The sequence below is a fragment of the Leopardus geoffroyi genome, chromosome C2 (genome assembly GCF_018350155.1).
Source record: "Leopardus geoffroyi isolate Oge1 chromosome C2, O.geoffroyi_Oge1_pat1.0, whole genome shotgun sequence".
Lineage (NCBI taxonomy): Eukaryota > Metazoa > Chordata > Mammalia > Carnivora > Felidae > Leopardus > Leopardus geoffroyi.
Genome location: NC_059333.1, coordinates 4,504,674 through 4,521,873, shown reverse-complemented (window position 1 = coordinate 4,521,873; position 17,200 = coordinate 4,504,674). Strand labels below are relative to the sequence as shown.

Genomic DNA, 17,200 nt, shown 5'->3' with positions numbered 1-17,200 from the left:
TCCTATGGAAAGCCCCGCCCCTGCAGCTCAGCCAAGGAGAAACTGCCATCACCCCGATGCCTGCTCTTCTCCAACAGCCTTTCGTTCAAAACAACTCCTCCCCGGGCGCCTGGATGTCTCAGTGGGTTGAGCATCGGCACTCGATCTCAGCTCAGGTCATGATCTCAAGCCCCACGTTGGGCTCGGCGCTGACAGCAGCAGGGTCTGCTTCAGATTCTCTCTCTCCCCCTCTCTGCTCCTCCTCTGCGCTCTCCCTCTCTCTGTCTCAAAATAAACTTAAAGTAAAGAAATAAACATTTAAAAAAACCCAAAACGTCCCAACTTCCTCCAACTTCTCCGTAAAATGACTTGCGTATGGTTTTGCCACAGCTTGCTTGTCCCAATGTGCAATTCTCTACTGTTCCCAAATAAACCCATCTTTTGGTGGTAAAATAACCTTTCTTTTTAAGGTTAATAGCTGTCTGCATGGGGAAGGGGAAGTTGGCCATTGGCAGAGCGCTTGGGAATTCCTGCTGGTTCCGGAATGATCCCTGTGAACCGCTAGCAGGAATTTCAGATTGGCCCAATTATCAGTGCCAATTATCAGAGCGTTGGGAAGGAAGACCAGGCTTAAGGGAATGGGCGTGTCTAGGTTCAAGGCTGCATTCTGCTCCGGATGGCTCAAGGCCAGTAGGGCAGCGGTTCTCAGACTGCTCTCGGAGCGGTGGGGGGCTTCCTGGGCCCTGCACTTGAGTTTCTGGGTCAGCAGGTCTGGGCCCCAGAATCTGCATTTCCTCCCAGCTTGCAGAGACACGAGCGCGCGGGCCTGGGATGAGGCTGGGCGCGCGGAGCCCCGGGAGAAGTTGCGGCAGCCGACAGGCACGGGGCGGCGGTGGGGGGAGTGGGGAGAGGCGGTGGGGGGTGATGGGTTCGGTTTCCTTCCTGCACCAGGCGGGTCTAGCTCCCTCGCATCCCCTGAGTTTCGTTTCTCCTCGGAGGCGGGGGCGACGAGAACGAGGGGGCGGAGCGGGCGCTGCATAAAAGCCGGGCGGCGGCGGCGGCGGCGGCGGCGGCGGCGAGGGGCCCTGGCAGCTACGCGGGGACAGGTGAGGGTCGCGTTCCTGGGTCGCAGCACCTTCTTGCAAGCTGGGGGGCTGGGGTGGGAGGGCTGGGTGCGGAGACAAGCTCTCTGGAGGCATGGGGGAGCAGAAGCTGGTCATAGTGAGGACGGTGATGATGGTGATGGTGACGGTGACAGTGATGATGATGATGGAAATACTGGCTGGGCTCAGAGCCCGCTTGATTCTGCTTCTGACCAACAGGCTGCTGAGACTCCTGGATGATTTATCAGAAACAGCCCCCCCCCCCACCCCCGCACCTCGAGGACTTTTCTGCTTGAGGAGGTGGGCCCGTGGAGGGCAGGGGGGCCAAGGGGGTCTCCCAGGGGGCCAGTCTCCCAAGGGGGTCTCCCAGGGGTGTGCACTGAGAAAGTTTCACATTCAGTGCTGGGCGCCCTCCAAGCCCACCCCGAAGGTGGCCCATGGCTTGTATCAGTTTATATTTCCTGCTATCGACCTTAAAAATAAAAGTGTGTTCTTTGATCAGCAAACGTGGGCTTCTTCAGGAATAGCAGCGATCTGGAATCCGGGACGCGCAAGCCATGGCAAAACCATAGGCAAGTCCAACAAACAAAGGACAGGAACAGTGCTTTCTGGAAGGGGCTTGGGGAGGGTTGTTTTGAACCTAGTCCACCGGAGAAATGCAAGAGGTCATGGCGATGTCAGGTTCTTGGCAGCTGAGTGGCAGGGGTGGCGGTTTCCCGTAGGAGATGACGTACCCACCTGTCCCTGTGGCGGGGGGGGGGGGGGGCTATAATTGATGATTGTCTCCGGTCGGGGTCTGTTACTGACAATTCTTCCTATGATTGAGGAGAAATGGTACAGCCTCCCCCTTCTGGCCTCCCCACTACTTTAGTAATTTTATTGGTTTTCACATTGCTGGGGAGTGAAAACCAGACAAGTCCACAGTGGGAGTGCGCAGACCAGGGGGGTCTGCACTATCCTGCAGAATTCAGGGAGGTTAGGGTGGAGGGTCCCCGCTAGGGGGCGTCCTGAGTAGCCGAGCAGCCGGGTAGGAAGGAGGGGCAAGGAGGGAGGGGCCCGGCATCTGGGGACGTGCCCCGCCCAACGTAACCCCCAGGGACCCGCTTCTCCGCTGCTAGCGCAGCGGGGTGGGACTGAGCAGGGGACAGGCTAGTTTTGAGGGAGTTAAGACCGTCCTGGGGGCTGATGGAGGGAGCCAGGCTCGGAGACACCTGCACTCCACCCCGCGTGACCGCCCGAGCTGTGCATGTGGGGGCTCTTGGAATCATTTGGTCAAATTTTTTTTTCAACGTTTATTTATTTTTGAGACAGAGAGAGACACAGCATGAACGGGGAAGGGGCAGAGAGAGAGGGAAACACAGAATCGGAAGCAGGCTCCAGGCTCTGAGCCATCAGCCCAGAGCCCGATGCGGGGCTCGAACTCGCGGACCGCGAGATGGTGACCTGAGCGGAAGTCGGACGCTTAACCGACTGAGCCACCTAGGCGCCCCTCATTTGGTCAAATTTAAATCAGGTGGTTGTCACCTGATTTAGAGTGATGCTAACCCCTAGCGGTCAGTCCCAAACGGCTCCTCGAATGTCTAGCCGTGTCATTTTTCCACTTTGGAACAGAGCTGCTGGCCGGGAACCCCTGTCATGTGGACAGGATGCCCCCCCTGCCCCTCCATTTCCTTCTTGGCTTCCCTCTCCCCACCTCCCGGTACTGAGCTCCCCCCGGGTGGTTTGGTAGAGAGCATTAGGTCTAAAGAGCAGAATGTTCTCCCCTTCCACCATAGAAATTTAAATGTCAGTGGGTTTTTGCAAGGCAGAAGACTCCCAAGAGAAAAAGTGAGTGTAAGTCCTACGAGGATTATTTTAAAAACTGGACTCAATTGTGTTGGGCAAATGGCAGACTTCCTGGATCAGGGGTTCAGCAGGACGCAACAGGTGGGTGGTTCTTAATAGGGGTTGGGAGACCTCTGTGAGGTCTGGGCTGGAGGAAGCTTTCCCACAAGGATAGCGACCCACGGGACCGCCCTTGGATGGTGCCCCCACCCTCTGCTGCAGAGACTCTCCAGGGATGCCGCTGGTGGATAGTGTCCGGGTCTGGAAGCCACCGTCTGAAATCCAAAGTGCAGGGGCAGCCAGACAGCCTCGTCCGAGAACGGGGGGGGGCTGAGTGTCCACAGACCCGCCCTGGGCAGTTTCTCTATCCCCTGCCCCAACCTTGGCAGTGACGGAAGAGCCCATCCTGACCACTGGCAGGGGTGGGGGGAGGAAGATGAAAGTGGAGAGGGGTTCCGGGTGATGTGCCTACCTCAGAGAGCAGCCCACAGTCTTGTCTTAAACACACAGTGTGGGTTAAACGTTTTAGGAGCAGACGCGGGCTGAGAGCGTGACTCCACCGTGGCCACAACTGGCGACTGCATTCAGTTCGGTTTGACGGCCGGGTGCCGAGTGTAACTGATAAGTAAGAGACGGGCTTTAATTCCTGAGATTGTCCTGCCCCTGAACTCCAAACTGATCTTCAAAGATCATCTATGAAAGGTGCAAACATTTAAGAGGCACAGATAAGATTTTGTGTCCAAGGAATGTCACTATATGAAGCAAACAGAGGAGGGGAATGTATTCACACAATCCTGTGTTGACAGAATTTGAACCCGTGGTCATGGGGCTGTAGGCCCTGGGGACCAATGATGCCACCTGACTGGGTGCACTAAGGCCAACTGAGGCAGCTGTGGTCTTCAATGTGGGGCCCCAGTCTGGGACTCCCTGAGCGCACAAAGCATCTCCAAAGGCATGGTTGGTCGGGGAGAGGTTAGGAAATACATTTCCAGATTGTCATACTCTTTCTAATTGATTGCCTTTCCAAATCACCTTTCTCCCACTTTACGATAAAAGGAATACATTTCTCCCCTTTTTTTCTTTTTAGTTTTTTTTTTTTTAACATTTATTTATTTTTAAGAAACAGAGGGAGACAGAGCACAAGTGGGGGAGGGGGCAGAGAGAGGGGAGACGCAGAATGTGAAGCAGACTCCAGGCTCTGAGCTGTCAGCACAGAGCCTGACATGGGGCTCAAACCCACAGACCGAGAGATCGTGACCTGAGCCGAAGTCGGACACTTAACTGACTGAGCCACCCAAGCGCGCCTCCCTTTTTTTTTTTTTTTTTTTTTTTTTAACCTGTCCCTTTCAACTGCCCCAATATTAAAGGAAGATCGCGTAGCTCTTGGGGGAGGGTCTTGTGAAAGAAACACAGAGAACATCAGAAAATATCGTTGATTCAGGCAGTAAATTAACCGTAAGGCTCTGTGCCTTATCGGTCTCTCTTGGAATTAAAATACTCAAGATCTACCAAAAGGGTTCTGAGAACCATGAACTTGCCTCATCGTGAGGCCTCTGTGCGTCGTTCTTAACAATGGGACCTTACCTTGATGAGTCGTCACATACATTCACCTGGGTTTTGGCCTAATTTGTAAGTTTTGTGTGATTTCAAGGAGGCGTGGGAGAAGAGCTCTGTGTTTCTATCCAACTAATCAACGTTGCATCGTCAAGGGAAAAGGAAGGTGTGTTGGAGGTAAGTAGGCGGTTTACATTTCTCATAATTTGTTTCAAGTCATAGAAAAATTCCTGCTCACTTTTACCCAAGATGATTAGATGTGTAAAATTTACTATTTAGAGGCATGGGGTCCCAGAAATTTTTTTATTTTATTTTACTTTATTAAAAAAATGTTTTTATGCTTATTTATTTTTGACAGAGAGAGAGAGACAGAGACAGAGAGAGAGAGAGAGCATGAGCAGGGGAGGGGCAGGGAGAGAGGGAGACACAGAATCCGAAGCAGGCTCCAGGCTCCGAGCTGTCAGCACAGAGCCCGACGCGGGGCTCGAACCCACAGACCGCGAGATCATGACCTGAGCCGAAGTCAGACGCTCAACCGACTGAGCCACCCAGGCACCCCCAGAAATTCTGAAAAATGAATTTCAGACATATATGTACGGATCTGAAGGGATACAGACAAGTATGGTGAAGTGGACGATTAGCTTCTTTCAAAATAAAATGACATCATATCTATATGAGAAGGTGGATGTTAGCCGAAGCCATCGTGGTGATCATTTCACAAAATGTGTACCTCAGACCTTCATGCTGTACGCCTCGAACGTACACAGTGATGGATGTCGATCCATCAAACCCATCAAACTGGAAAAAATAGAAAAAAGTGAAGGTCATTAAGATACACTTGTATGGGGGGAAATGGAATAAAAATATGAAGCCAGGAGCAAAACGAACAGAGTAAAAGCACTTAAAGTTCAGGCATTTTTTTTTTCAACTATAAGCTTGGGTATCAAAGTTCCATTATATTGAGAGTCCCACAGCAACATTGGGAATGGTTCTATAATAAGTTTCCTTTTACATGCGAATTTTAAAAATTCATGGAAATTTTGTTCTTTGCCACTGTTCCAATTGATGGTGAAAGAATTTTTGCCGTTCAACCTAAAATTGTAATAGGAAACACCTAGTTTTAAAGACTCTTTTGGGGTCTGGGAGCCCATTCCTGAAGACGGCTAAGCTGCCTCCATCCATCATTTGGCTCCTTGTTTCGTTTCAATCCCTAAAGAGTTCAGGAGCCCATAGTGTGTCCCAGTGTATCTAGTGGTGATTGTGTGACTGAATGAACCTGGCTTCTGAATTGTGTTAATCCCGATGTGCTTGATTTTAAGCTGATAAAGGGCGGAGATGGTTAATTCTAAAGGAAAGATGACTGACTCAGATCCTGTATCCGATCATCTGTTACTAAATGGACTTGCGGATAAGGCAGAGAAAAATCAGGAAATGGTAAGTTGCCGCCTGAAAATAGCCGTGTTTGAGGGCTGTCCTTGTAGACGGCGATGCTCCTGACCCGGGATGACTGCTTCTCGATCTCTCCTGCCGCGGTTGCTGATGTGATCCCCTACTCGTCCATCTGGGGCCCATCTGGCCACCAAGTGTAGTGTAGATAGCTGACACTGGTTGGTTGGGGTGCAGTTTCAGCCTGGGAAGCCGGGCAGGATGTTGTCCGGCTCCTGTAGGAACTGGCCTCGCTCTGGGCCCAAGGACCACCGTGCTATCCCACACCCACCACACGGTTCCATCCCCTCACCGGCAAGCCATGCGGCATCGTTTTTTCCCCCAGAATCCAGAACGTATTTTTGATGGGAACCAAACTTAGCCTCTGAAATCAGTCTGATCTGAATTTTATCCCAGTGCAAACACTTCCAGCTGTGTGATGGAAGTTTCTAAGATGGCTCTTCCTCCCTGGTGTACAAGTTGGGTTCTCCATCTCTAACATGGGAATGATAACAGTATTTGCCTTCTGTGACTGTTGAGAGAGAGGTCCCTTTACTGCTGTCGTGTGTCTTAAAGTCATGGATCATCAGCCTCTTTCAAGTTGACTCCATTTTCATAATAAATGCTAAACAATATTAAACAATACTAAAAGCCACATTGAAGCACACAGAAAAATAAGAAGGTCCTCAATAGAACTGTGTTTCTTGCCTGACTGTAACCGGCAGTGTATGGGGCAGTAAGAACTCATACCGTTCACACCCACCTGCTTGGCTGTAGCTTGGCCTTTTCCAGTCATGCTGAACGGTGCTGTCTTATAATCCAGAAATTCCGTTTCTAGGTACAGACCTTGGTTTTCAACGTGTGGTCCCCAGACCAGCATCCTCAGCAAGGCCTGGGAAGTTTGACCTGTAAATGATTAGCCCACACATCCACCTCCCCCCAGACCTGATGAACTAGGAACTCCAGGGGTAGGGCCCACATCTGTGTTCGAATAGTGCTTCCAGGCGACTCTATTTGTGCGAAACCACTATGCAAACTTGCGGGTGCCCTCTGAGAGCCATGTTCATAATGGCGTTGTTTATGATAACAAAACCCAGAATCAACACGAGTGCCTGTGAGCCATGGACGAATGTGTCAATAGCGGTACGCTCATGCAGCAGAATTCTGCTTAGAAGTGGGCCTCAAAGCATCAAGATCTAAAAAACAGTGGCAAAACAAAGAACTGAGTCATAGAAGAAATGTATGGTATGGCCCCCCTTATACAAAGTTCCAATTCAGGCAACAAGAAGCAATGTATTGCTTAGGGAAAGGTGGGTAGGTGGTAAAACCACGAAGAAGAACAAGAACGTGGTTCTCACGAGCCTCAGGATGGAGAGACCCTCGGTGGGGAGAAGGGGTAACAGCAGGAAGGTGATGGGGAAGGGTGCGTGGAGTGTCTTATGGACTGGGATTATGTGTTTTCTTAATTCAGGTGGTTGGTACTATTATTCATGTTTTATAAACTCTTGGGACTAGGTGATCTAAAGAAATGAAAACAAAGAAGAACCCATGAGGAAGGCTGAGACGGAGGCTGGTGGGTACAAAGGTGTAGCCAGGTTTCTGGTACGACCACCATGGGGCTTTCCCTGTGGAGCTGTGCTCCACACCTTTCTGAAGTTTGTTATAGAAAAAACTGGCAGCAGACGCTTGTTAAAAAAAATGGCCAAGAGGATTTTATTCCAGCCTAATGCCACAAGGGAGAGAGACTGAGGTCAAGGTGGTACGGGAGGACAGGTGGGGATTTACAGCCAGCAGGAAGGGTGAGGGAGAGGAGAAAGAATGACTAAGAACAGGTTATCATCAAGGGGACCGGGAGAAAGAGCTTGATTAGCTTTCAAAGGTGAGGGGATTCTTTGCTAAGAAGGATTCTTTGCTAAGTCTGGGCTCAGCAGCCCGGGAGAAGCCAAGTGGAGAACAGGGCTCAAGGTGGTCAAAGAGGGCTCACTAACATTTGGTCAAGGAGGTCCTTGCAGAAATCTGCCAGCATTCCCTGTATACAAACTCTTGTACTCATGTACTTTGTAAGGCAGTGGTTCTCAACCAGAGGCACTTTTGCCCCTTGGAACGTGTGGCAATGTCTGGAGACATTTTGATGGTCACAACTCAGAGTGAATAATGAATAGAGGCCAGGGATTCTGCTGAATCTCCTGCAATGCACAGGACAGCCCCCAACAACAAAAGCTGACCTGGCAGAAAATATAAATAGCTTCTCACCACGAGATAAAGGAACTACCTAGTAAAACTTATGTATATTATAAAGCATATTCTCATAGTCTCTTCTTAATCAGGTTGTTTGTTTTCTTATTGTCAAGGAATTTCTTGGCAGTTCTTTATGTATGCTGGGTACAAATCCTTTGTCAAATATATGTTTTGTGAATATTTTCTCCCAGATTGTGGCTTGTTTTCCTTCTCTTAGTCTTTTTTAGAGACCAGATGTTTTCAATGTTGATGAAGTCCAATCTATCAGTTGGTTCTTTTATGAACTGTGGTTTGGGGGCCATATCCAAGAAAACATTGCCTAACTCACAGCCATAAAGATTTTTCTCCTGTTTTCTTCTAGAAGTTCTGTAGTGTTAGGTTTTGCATTTAGGTCTATGATCTGTTGTGAGTTATTTTTTTAGTGTGGTGTGAAATATAGATACAAGGTTATTTTGGGGGGGGGGTATATATATGCCCAGTTGTTCCAGCACCATTTGTTGAAAAGCTTTATCCTTCCACTGCATTGCCCTTGCACTTTTGTCAAAATCAGTTGTCCATACACAATGTGTTTATTTTTGGAACATATATTCTGTTCCTTTGATCTCTTTCTCAATTTTATCACATTGCTTTGCCTACTGCAGCTTTTTAATAAATATTGAAATCAGTAATGTTAGCCCTCCGACTTTGTTCTTCTTTTTCAAAGTCAGTTTGTTCTAAAAATGTTTTAGACCGTTTATATTTATTGTGGTTGTTAATGAAGTTTGAGAAGATCATTTTGCTATTTATTTTCTATTTTCCCTGCCCTTTATTTCCCCTTTCCTCTTTTTCTACCTTCTTTTGAATTAATCAACTACATTTTTGATGATTCTATTTCATTTCCTTTGTTGATTTTCTAACTGTGCCTATTTTAGGGTTTATATTTTACATATTTAACTTGTCAAGTCTAACTTGAAGTGATAGTAAATAACTTAATATTTAAAATTTGTTAAATTTTTTTAAATTTATTTTTGAGACAGAGAGAGACAGAGCATGAGCAGGGGAGGGGCAGAGAGAGAGGGAGACACAGAATCCAAAGTAGGCTCCAGGCTCTAAGCTGTCAGGACAGAGCCCAACACGGGGCTCGAACTCACAGACTGTAAGATCGTGACCTGAGCCAAAGTCGGATGCTTAACTGACTGAGCCACCCAGGCGCCCCTATAACTTAATATTTAAATAAGAACCTTACAAATGTATGCTTCCATTTGTCTCCTCCTAGCATTCATGTTGATTCCTTCATGAATTTTAATTTGACTTATAAGCCCCACAATATATTGTTATTTTTGTTCAGTCATATATCTTTTAAGGATATGTAAGTTACTTTTAAAAAATGTAGTAGTTACCATTTCTGGTGTAGATTCCTTTGTGTGGATTCAGATTTTCATTCAGAATCATTTTCCTTCTGGCAGAAGGACTTCTTTAACATTTCTTGTAGTGCCAATGCTGGTGATGAACTCATTCACTTTTTTATGTCTGAAAAAAACTTCATTTGCCTTCATTTTTAAAAAAGGTATTTTGGCGAGGTATAGAATTCTAGGATGATGGATTTTTTTTTCCCTCCAGTATTTTAAAAAGGCTATTCCACTACTTTCTTATTTGTATTGTTTCTGATGAGAAATCTGCTATAAATTTCATGTTTGCTCCTCAACGTGTAACGTGTCCTCCGGCTGCTTGAAACACTTTCTGTCTGTCGCGGGTTTTGAGCTATTTGACTATAATCTGCCTTGATGTAGTTTATGTACCTTATGTTTGGGGTTCATTGAGCTTCTTGGGTCTTTGAGTTAATTGTTTTCAAGTGTGGGGAATTTTTACCTATCATTTCTTTAAATAGTTCTTTGTGCTCCTTTCCCACTCTCTTTTGGGATCTCTTCTCACCTATTGTGATAGGTTGATTGAAGTTGTCTGTCTCTGATGGAACATGACCCGCAGGCCATGACAGAATTCTTTGATTCTGCTTTCTTCAGGGACTCAAGAAGAGCCTATGTAGCCAGTACGAGGAGAAAGTGCGCCCCTGCATTGACCTCATCGACTCCCTTCGTGCCCTGGGCGTGGAGCAGGACCTGGCCCTGCCTGCCATCGCTGTCATCGGAGACCAGAGCTCGGGCAAGAGCTCAGTGCTGGAGGCCCTGTCAGGGGTCGCCCTTCCCAGAGGCAGCGGTAACAACTTGCTCTCTGTTTTAATCAGTTCAGGCAGCCATAACAAAATGCCACAGGCTGGGTGGCTGAAACAGAGACTTATTTCTCACAGTTCTGGGGGCTGGAAGTCCAAGACCAAGGTGTTGGCATGGTTGGTTTCTCCCGAGGCCTTTCTCCTTGTGCAGATGACCATCTCCTTGTGTCCTCAGATGGCCTTTTCTCTGTGCACACACACGTCTGGTGTCTCTTCCCTTTTTTGTATGGATGCCAGTCACCTTGGGCCCCACTCTTCTGACCTCATGTATCCTTAATTACCCCTTTAAGGAGTGGCCCCAGTGGTCACACTGGGGGCTGAGGCTCTAACACATGAATTGGGAGGGGGACGTGAGTCAGTTCATGGCACCCTCTTTTTTTTTTTTTTTTTTTAATAATTTTTTTTTTCAACGTTTTTTTTAATTTATTTTTGGGACAGAGAGAAACAGAGCATGAACGGGGGAGGGGCAGAGAGAGAGGGAGACACAGAATCGGAAACAGGCTCCAGGCTCTGAGCCATCAGCCCAGAGCCCGACGCGGGGCTCGAACTCACGGACCGCGAGATCGCATGGCACCCTCTTGTTGCACATTTTTGTGTGGGTTGTGTATAACCTGTGCATTACGGCAGGTCTGAGTATATGTACTTGCACCCCCAGCCCAGAACCACGTGCATGTGGGTGTCTTTCCTGAGCCCCTTCTCAAGAGGTGACCTTCCAAATGGGAGGTAAAGATTGGTGCTCTGATTAGTGGTGCTATTTGAGTGCCAAGGTCAAGGGATCGGTGGGGCTCCAGGGGAGAGAGGGCAGACCTGAGATGGGCCTTGACATACAGGTCAGATGTAGGAGAGGGTGGGGTCTGGAAGTTTACAGCAGGGGGACGTGGTCAGGGGGCCTGGTGAGGGCAGTATGTGTTCCTGATGGTATGGGTGTATCCTGGGGGATAGCGGAGGACATTTACAAGAGTTTGGGGGTTTCCTACGAGAGTGCGCCACCCGAGCTGATGGCAAAACATGAAGCGAGAAGCCGAAAGTGGTGGCTCTCAAGCATTAGTGAGCAAAAAATTACCTGGAATGCAGACTCAAAATGCATATTTCTAAGGCCACCCCAGAACTAATGCATCCGAGCGTCAGACAAGGGGACCAGGCGCTTTTAGCAGCCTGCCCAGATGATTATAGAAAAGTTTGCGCAGCATTGATCTCAGGCCACCGTCTAGGACTCTTGAGAGCAGAGTGCAGGACTGATGTGGACGTGGCCTCCAGGTATTGTCACAAGGTGTCCTCTGGTGCTGAAGCTGAAGAAGCTCATGAATGAGGATGAATGGAGAGGCAAAGTCAGCTACCAGGACTTTGAGGCGGAGATTTCAGACCCTTCGGAGGTGGAGGAGGCAATCAATACGGGTAAGTGCCCCACATTTGTTCGCTATCACCTGTTTGGACATCTGGCCACCTGGGTGAGGGAGGAAGGGGTCCATCTGTCACTGTCCCCCTCTTCCCTTTCTGGGCCTGTCCTGTTCTCCTGGGGGCCTCCCTCCGGCCCTCATCTGCATCAGGCCCCGGCTCCCTTGTGTTTTCTCTTACCCTCAGTAAGACCAGAGCTTTGGACAGAATCTGACCTCAGCAATTACTTGCTTAGTATGTAAATAAGCATCGGAGAGTAATGTGGACTTTAAAATTTAAACAAGGAGTATCTGTCCCTTATTCAAGGGCTTCCCCACTCCACAGATCTGATGGAAGAAGAATTGAGTGTGGGGCCAGGGAACCCCTTTCCCCGCTAGCCTCATAAAAGGCATCCTGGACCATCCCCGAACCCTCTCTGGAAGCATCTCATAGGCCTTTTCCTCTGCATGTGTTTGCATAATCCCAGCTCGGGTTGACCTACGGTGCGTCTCAGTGAATGCCAGCCACAGAGACAGAGATCACCCTGTCCCCATGAAGCATCCAAAAGGAGAGATAACACGCGGAGGACATAAGGACAAGTGGTGGCAGGGTTGGCTGTGGCTGAGAGTGAGCAAGGCGGATAGATAATCTCTGCCACGTGGACCTTCACTTCTTCCTAGTGTGTCACAGCCTAGTCTCAGTCATTTGGGGAGCAGAAGTGGCAAAGAATGAGCTTGGCTCTTAAGAAGGTAGCAGCCACTTGGGATGGGCACTGGGTGTTGCATGGAAACCAATCTGACAATAAATTGTATTTAAAAAAAAGATAGAAGCACTAAGTCGCATTTATAGACTGTTTTACAAAAGTTGAAGGATGCTTTTGCAGTCAGAACATCATTGTGTGATTTTTGGGCTTAGATTGGCTCCAGGGGCAGAACACTCAAAACCGCTGTGTGTACCCCTCGCCCTTCCTGTGTAACAACGCTATCTCAAAGCCCAGTGGCTTGGAAGCATTGGTTTCTCGCGATTCGGTGATCAGCTGGGCAGTTCTTTCCCTCCAGCTGGCTTGGCTGGGGCCAACCGTCGAGGATGGCCTCGGTTACATACCCAGGCCCTGGGCTGGAAAGACCAGGCCTTCTCCCCATGCGGTGGCCATCCTCCTCCAGGAGGCCAGGCTTGGCTTTTTGCGTGGTGGCGGACGGGTTCCTGGCAGGAAGGGAGGAGGATCCCCCAGGCACAAGGTCTCAATCTCTACTGGAGTCCATTCTGTGATGTCCTGTCAGCCACGGGCAAGCCCGAGGTCGAGGGACAGACTCTCCTGTTGGGAGAAGGTCGCCCTGGAGAGGAGCGTGCATGCAGTGACGGAAGGGAATACCGATAAATAAATTTAGATCTTGAAATTGTCATCGTTACGGAGGCAGGAGCCAAATGAGGTCCCTTGATAGGATGTCAATGCCAGGGCTCGTTTTGCTCAAAACTAGCACGTTCGTTTTGCTCAAAACTAGCACGTTCCCCTCCATCATTTCCCAAATCCTGTCCCAGCGTGCCCGTGTGTTTTTATTTGCTTTCATTTTGCTTTGTTGTTAATCTCCTAGTGACGTCAGGGGAAGGATTTAGGCGCTATGCCAGGAAGAGCTCAGGTCGGCCCCGCTCCGACCCGGTGCAGGTGCATCTTTAGAGATGTTTCTCTTGCTCTCTCCACAAACAGTTCTGGCCACTGGCAGGGAGACCCGTGAATTGTCCTTTGAGTTTCCTTTTAGCCCCGGAAAAGTGCATCTGCTCCAGATATGCTTTATCCAAGCACGGCAGGTAGAAGGTGCTTTCGGAGGATTTGCTATAGGGAGATGCTTGTACTGAAGGCTCTATTCAGGTTTTCTCGTTTCCCCCTTCCCTAGCCCAGAATGCCATCGCCGGGGAAGGACTGGGGATCAGTCATGAGCTAATCAACCTGGAGGTCAGCTCCCCTCATGTCCCGGATCTGACCCTGATAGACCTCCCTGGCATCACCAGGGTGGCTGTGGGCAATCAGCCGGCCGACATCGGACGCCAGGTACAACCTCGGTCTGGGGGGGACCGGGGCCGTGCCCTGGACAACAGCGAGTTCCGGGCTGAGTTGGGAGGGAGGGTGGATATCAGGAGGTGTGAAGGGGTGGGCTCCGTGGCCTCCACCAAGTCAGATGGAGATGTTCTGGGGAGCGCGAGGCAAGGAGGCAGAACTGGAAATCCATTTTACAGTGTTTCGGTTTTATACGGGGACCCATTTTTGGTTAGAGTTACATTCCGTGGCGTATCTAAGCTGGCGTGTACAGGAAGGGGTTTTATGTGGGGAGAGAAAGCATTAGCAACAGATATGATGGCATTTTCATGTTGGCAAATGTTACCCAAGAGATTTAAGATCTAGGGCACCGTCATGCACTTTGTGGCATCTTCTCTTTCCCTGCGGTTGTCCTCTGTGGAATCCTGGGAGATAGTTAATGGGCTAAGGTCTGGCGGTTTTCCCCAGACCCCAGAGCTCCATTTCTGCCACAGGAGACTTGGTTTCTTATAACTCTGGCTTGAGAAATGCTGCAGGCTTGTTTCTTTCGGGGAGATACCCCTGGGACTTGGAGGTCCCAAAGCAAGGGCAAGGTCGGGACCTGTCCCTGCCCTCATACACCTTCATTTTCTCACAGACCAAGCAACTCATCAGGAAGTACATCGTTAAGCAGGAGACAATCAACCTGGTGGTGGTCCCTTGCAATGTGGACATCGCCACCACAGAGGCCCTGAGCATGGCTCAGGAGGTGGACCCCGATGGAGACAGGACCATAGGTAAGAAGAGGGAAGAACCTAGAAACCATAGGAGGGCTTTACTTGGCCGTGGGCTCAGCAAATGATGCCTCTGGTCTCGGCCGGACCCGTGTTTCCCCAAGCGTGGGCCAAGCCGCATCTGCACCAGAAGTAACTGGAGAATGTTTAGAAATGCTAGTCGGGCGCCTGGGAGGCTCAGTCGGTTGAGCGTCCGACTTCGGCTCAGGTCACGATCTCGCGGTCCGTGGGTTCGAGCCCCGCGTCGGGCTCTGGGCTGACAGCCCAGTGTGCCTCACTGGGGAGGTGGAGAGTCATCGCAATAGAGCATGAACTCTTCGACTGGGTAGAAGGGAAATTAAATGGCCGTCACATGCTGCTGTCTCTCTGGCATGAGGGCCAAGCCCTGGGTGAAGCAAGCCCCCCACAGCTGCCTGGAGGGGCATGCCGTCTTCCTGGGGCCTGAGCTGTAGTTCTGTCACTGGCCAGGGGCTCCACCTCAAACCGTGGACTTGGGGGTTGGGGGTGCCATCGTGTCCCCACGAGCAAGGCTGAGAGGAAGCTGCGAGCGTTCTCTGATGGAAAGTCTCCGGCTTGCAGGCATCTTGACAAAGCCTGACCTGGTGGACAGAGGCACCGAGGACAAGGTGGTCGACGTGGCACAAAACCTCATCTGTCACCTGAAGAAGGGCTACATGGTCGTCAAGTGCCGGGGCCAGCAGGACATCCAGGACCAGCTGAGCCTGGCCGAGGCTCTGGAGAAAGAGAGAGTCTTCTTTGAGGACCACCCACATTTCAGGTACCCGGGCCGTGTTTCCGCAAAGGGCAAACCAAAACATAGGCCCTCCATTTCTCCTGGGGAACATGGCTGCCGCCCAAAAACAGACATTCGCAGTGGGTGTGTGAGTGTGTCTATACCTTGACAATGCCCGTGGGATTTGCCCGGGAGAACAAAAGAGGAACTGACAAAGTACAGCAGAAAATAGACCTCCACGACCAGATGAGGAGGGAACTGGCTACGACAATTGAAAATAAATTAAATAGAAACACAAAGACCGGAAGAAAACATAAATACCTCAGAAGAGAAAAATAATTAGAAAGCTCAGAAATTGACCCAGAGACATACATTTGCTCTATGATAAATGCGGCCTTTCCAATCGCGGGCCACATCAGTTTGATTATCAGTCAGGGGCACTGGGGGAAATTGTAAATTTTATGTCATGTACCTTTTACCACAATTTTTAAAAATTGACAGATGTGGAGACCAGAGCCTAGCTGTGAGTGTACTTTCACAAACAGGCATGCCCTTTATCCTAAAAAGTTCTTTAAACTATAAAGAATCTATAATAACTCGGCGAACGCAGATTTGGATAGAGCGAGGATAGGCCTTCCTTCCTCCAAGCAGCCCATGGTTTAGGTTCTTGTCTTGGGGAAGGGTGTGTCCCATAGTTCAATGTCATCCATACACCTACGTAGGTACGTGTCGGGGTATTTTTGTGAAATCCTATGCCGACATGCATTACCTAGATTTATGTGCATATTACCTACGTGAAGAAGGGTGTGTGTGTTATGAAAACATATCCATAGGTGACCAAGCGTATCTTTATAAAGACCAGTTCTGTAGTCAGATGTCATGAGACATATTTAAAAAAATGTTTTTAAATGTTTATTTATTTTTGAGAGAGAGAGAGACACAGTGTGAGCAGGGGAGGGGCAGAGAGAGAGGGGGGGACACAGAATCCGAAGGAGCCGTCAGCACAGAGCCCGACGCGGGGCTCGAACCCACGAACCGTGAGATCATGACGTGAGCCAAAGTGGGACGCTTGACTGGCTGAGCCACCCAGGCGTTCCAAATGTCACGAGCCATATTTAATGTCTCAGCTGGAAGGGATCCCTCTATACCATTTCTTAAAGAAAGCTTTTTATTTTAGTCCCGGTCAGCTGACATACAGTGTTATATGAGCTTGAGGTGTACAATTCTCTCCAACTCTATGCCATTTTTGAAGTGTCCGAAATAATGAAGACCCTGCCCTCGTTCTGCGCAGGGCAATTCTGCACATCTGTTGGGTACCCGCGGCAGGGCGCTCCATCCGCCTGGGAATAACTGGACTAGCCTTGCCTTTCCCTGCAGCAGAAAGCCGGCTTGCGTTTTCTGGCCACACCAGCACGGTTGTGCGTGTTGTGTTCTCTTCTCCGTCCGCAGGGTTCTCCTGGAGGAAGGAAGGGCCACCGTGCCCTGTCTGGCGGACAGACTGACCACTGAACTCATCATGCACATCTGCGTAAGCACACGTAGAGCCGTCCGTTCTCTGACTCGAGTCCCACAAACCCAGAGCCAACCCGCACGGGCTCGCTCACCGTCCGCGCGCACGCACATCTCCCCGGGGATCTCGTTAAGGTGCAGGCTCAGGTGCGGCGGGTCTGGAGCACAGCTTGGGACCCTCGAGCCAGCTCCCGGACGGTGTGTGACTGCGGCACCACGTGTTGGGCGGGACCTGATAGACTACATCCGCTTGGCCTAAAATCTCATGCGCCCTGCACGAACCTGTTGCTTTCTCGTTGCCAGCCGCTAGGGCAATGGCTTGACGATGGTCATGGTCGTAGATTTCATATTTTAAATCTCTCCGTGGTTCTTTTTCAAGTTTGTCTGGACAGAATCCCTTTCTCTTTCACCTGTGCGGTCCCTTAAAAAGGTTTCCTTTGCACATATTTC

The 17,200-nt window shown here is 49.7% G+C and overlaps 1 protein-coding gene across 2 annotated transcripts in view; it reads left to right on the top strand.

The window, feature by feature from the left end:
- The first annotated feature begins 602 nt into the window (after nt 1-602).
- MX1 (MX dynamin like GTPase 1) overlaps nt 603-17,200 on the top strand; it is a 28,908-nt gene continuing 12,310 nt past the window's right edge. For both annotated transcript variants that reach the window (XM_045501321.1, XM_045501322.1), the window contains exons 1-9: nt 603-1,085; nt 1,585-1,654; nt 4,558-4,637; nt 10,124-10,316; nt 11,587-11,724; nt 13,596-13,750; nt 14,373-14,511; nt 15,088-15,286; nt 16,691-16,769. In XM_045501321.1, the coding sequence (XP_045357277.1) occupies nt 618-1,085; nt 1,585-1,654; nt 4,558-4,637; nt 10,124-10,316; nt 11,587-11,724; nt 13,596-13,750; nt 14,373-14,511; nt 15,088-15,286; nt 16,691-16,769 (1,521 nt within the window). In that variant the 5' untranslated portion in view covers nt 603-617. The remainder of the gene's footprint in view (nt 1,086-1,584; nt 1,655-4,557; nt 4,638-10,123; nt 10,317-11,586; nt 11,725-13,595; nt 13,751-14,372; nt 14,512-15,087; nt 15,287-16,690; nt 16,770-17,200) is intronic.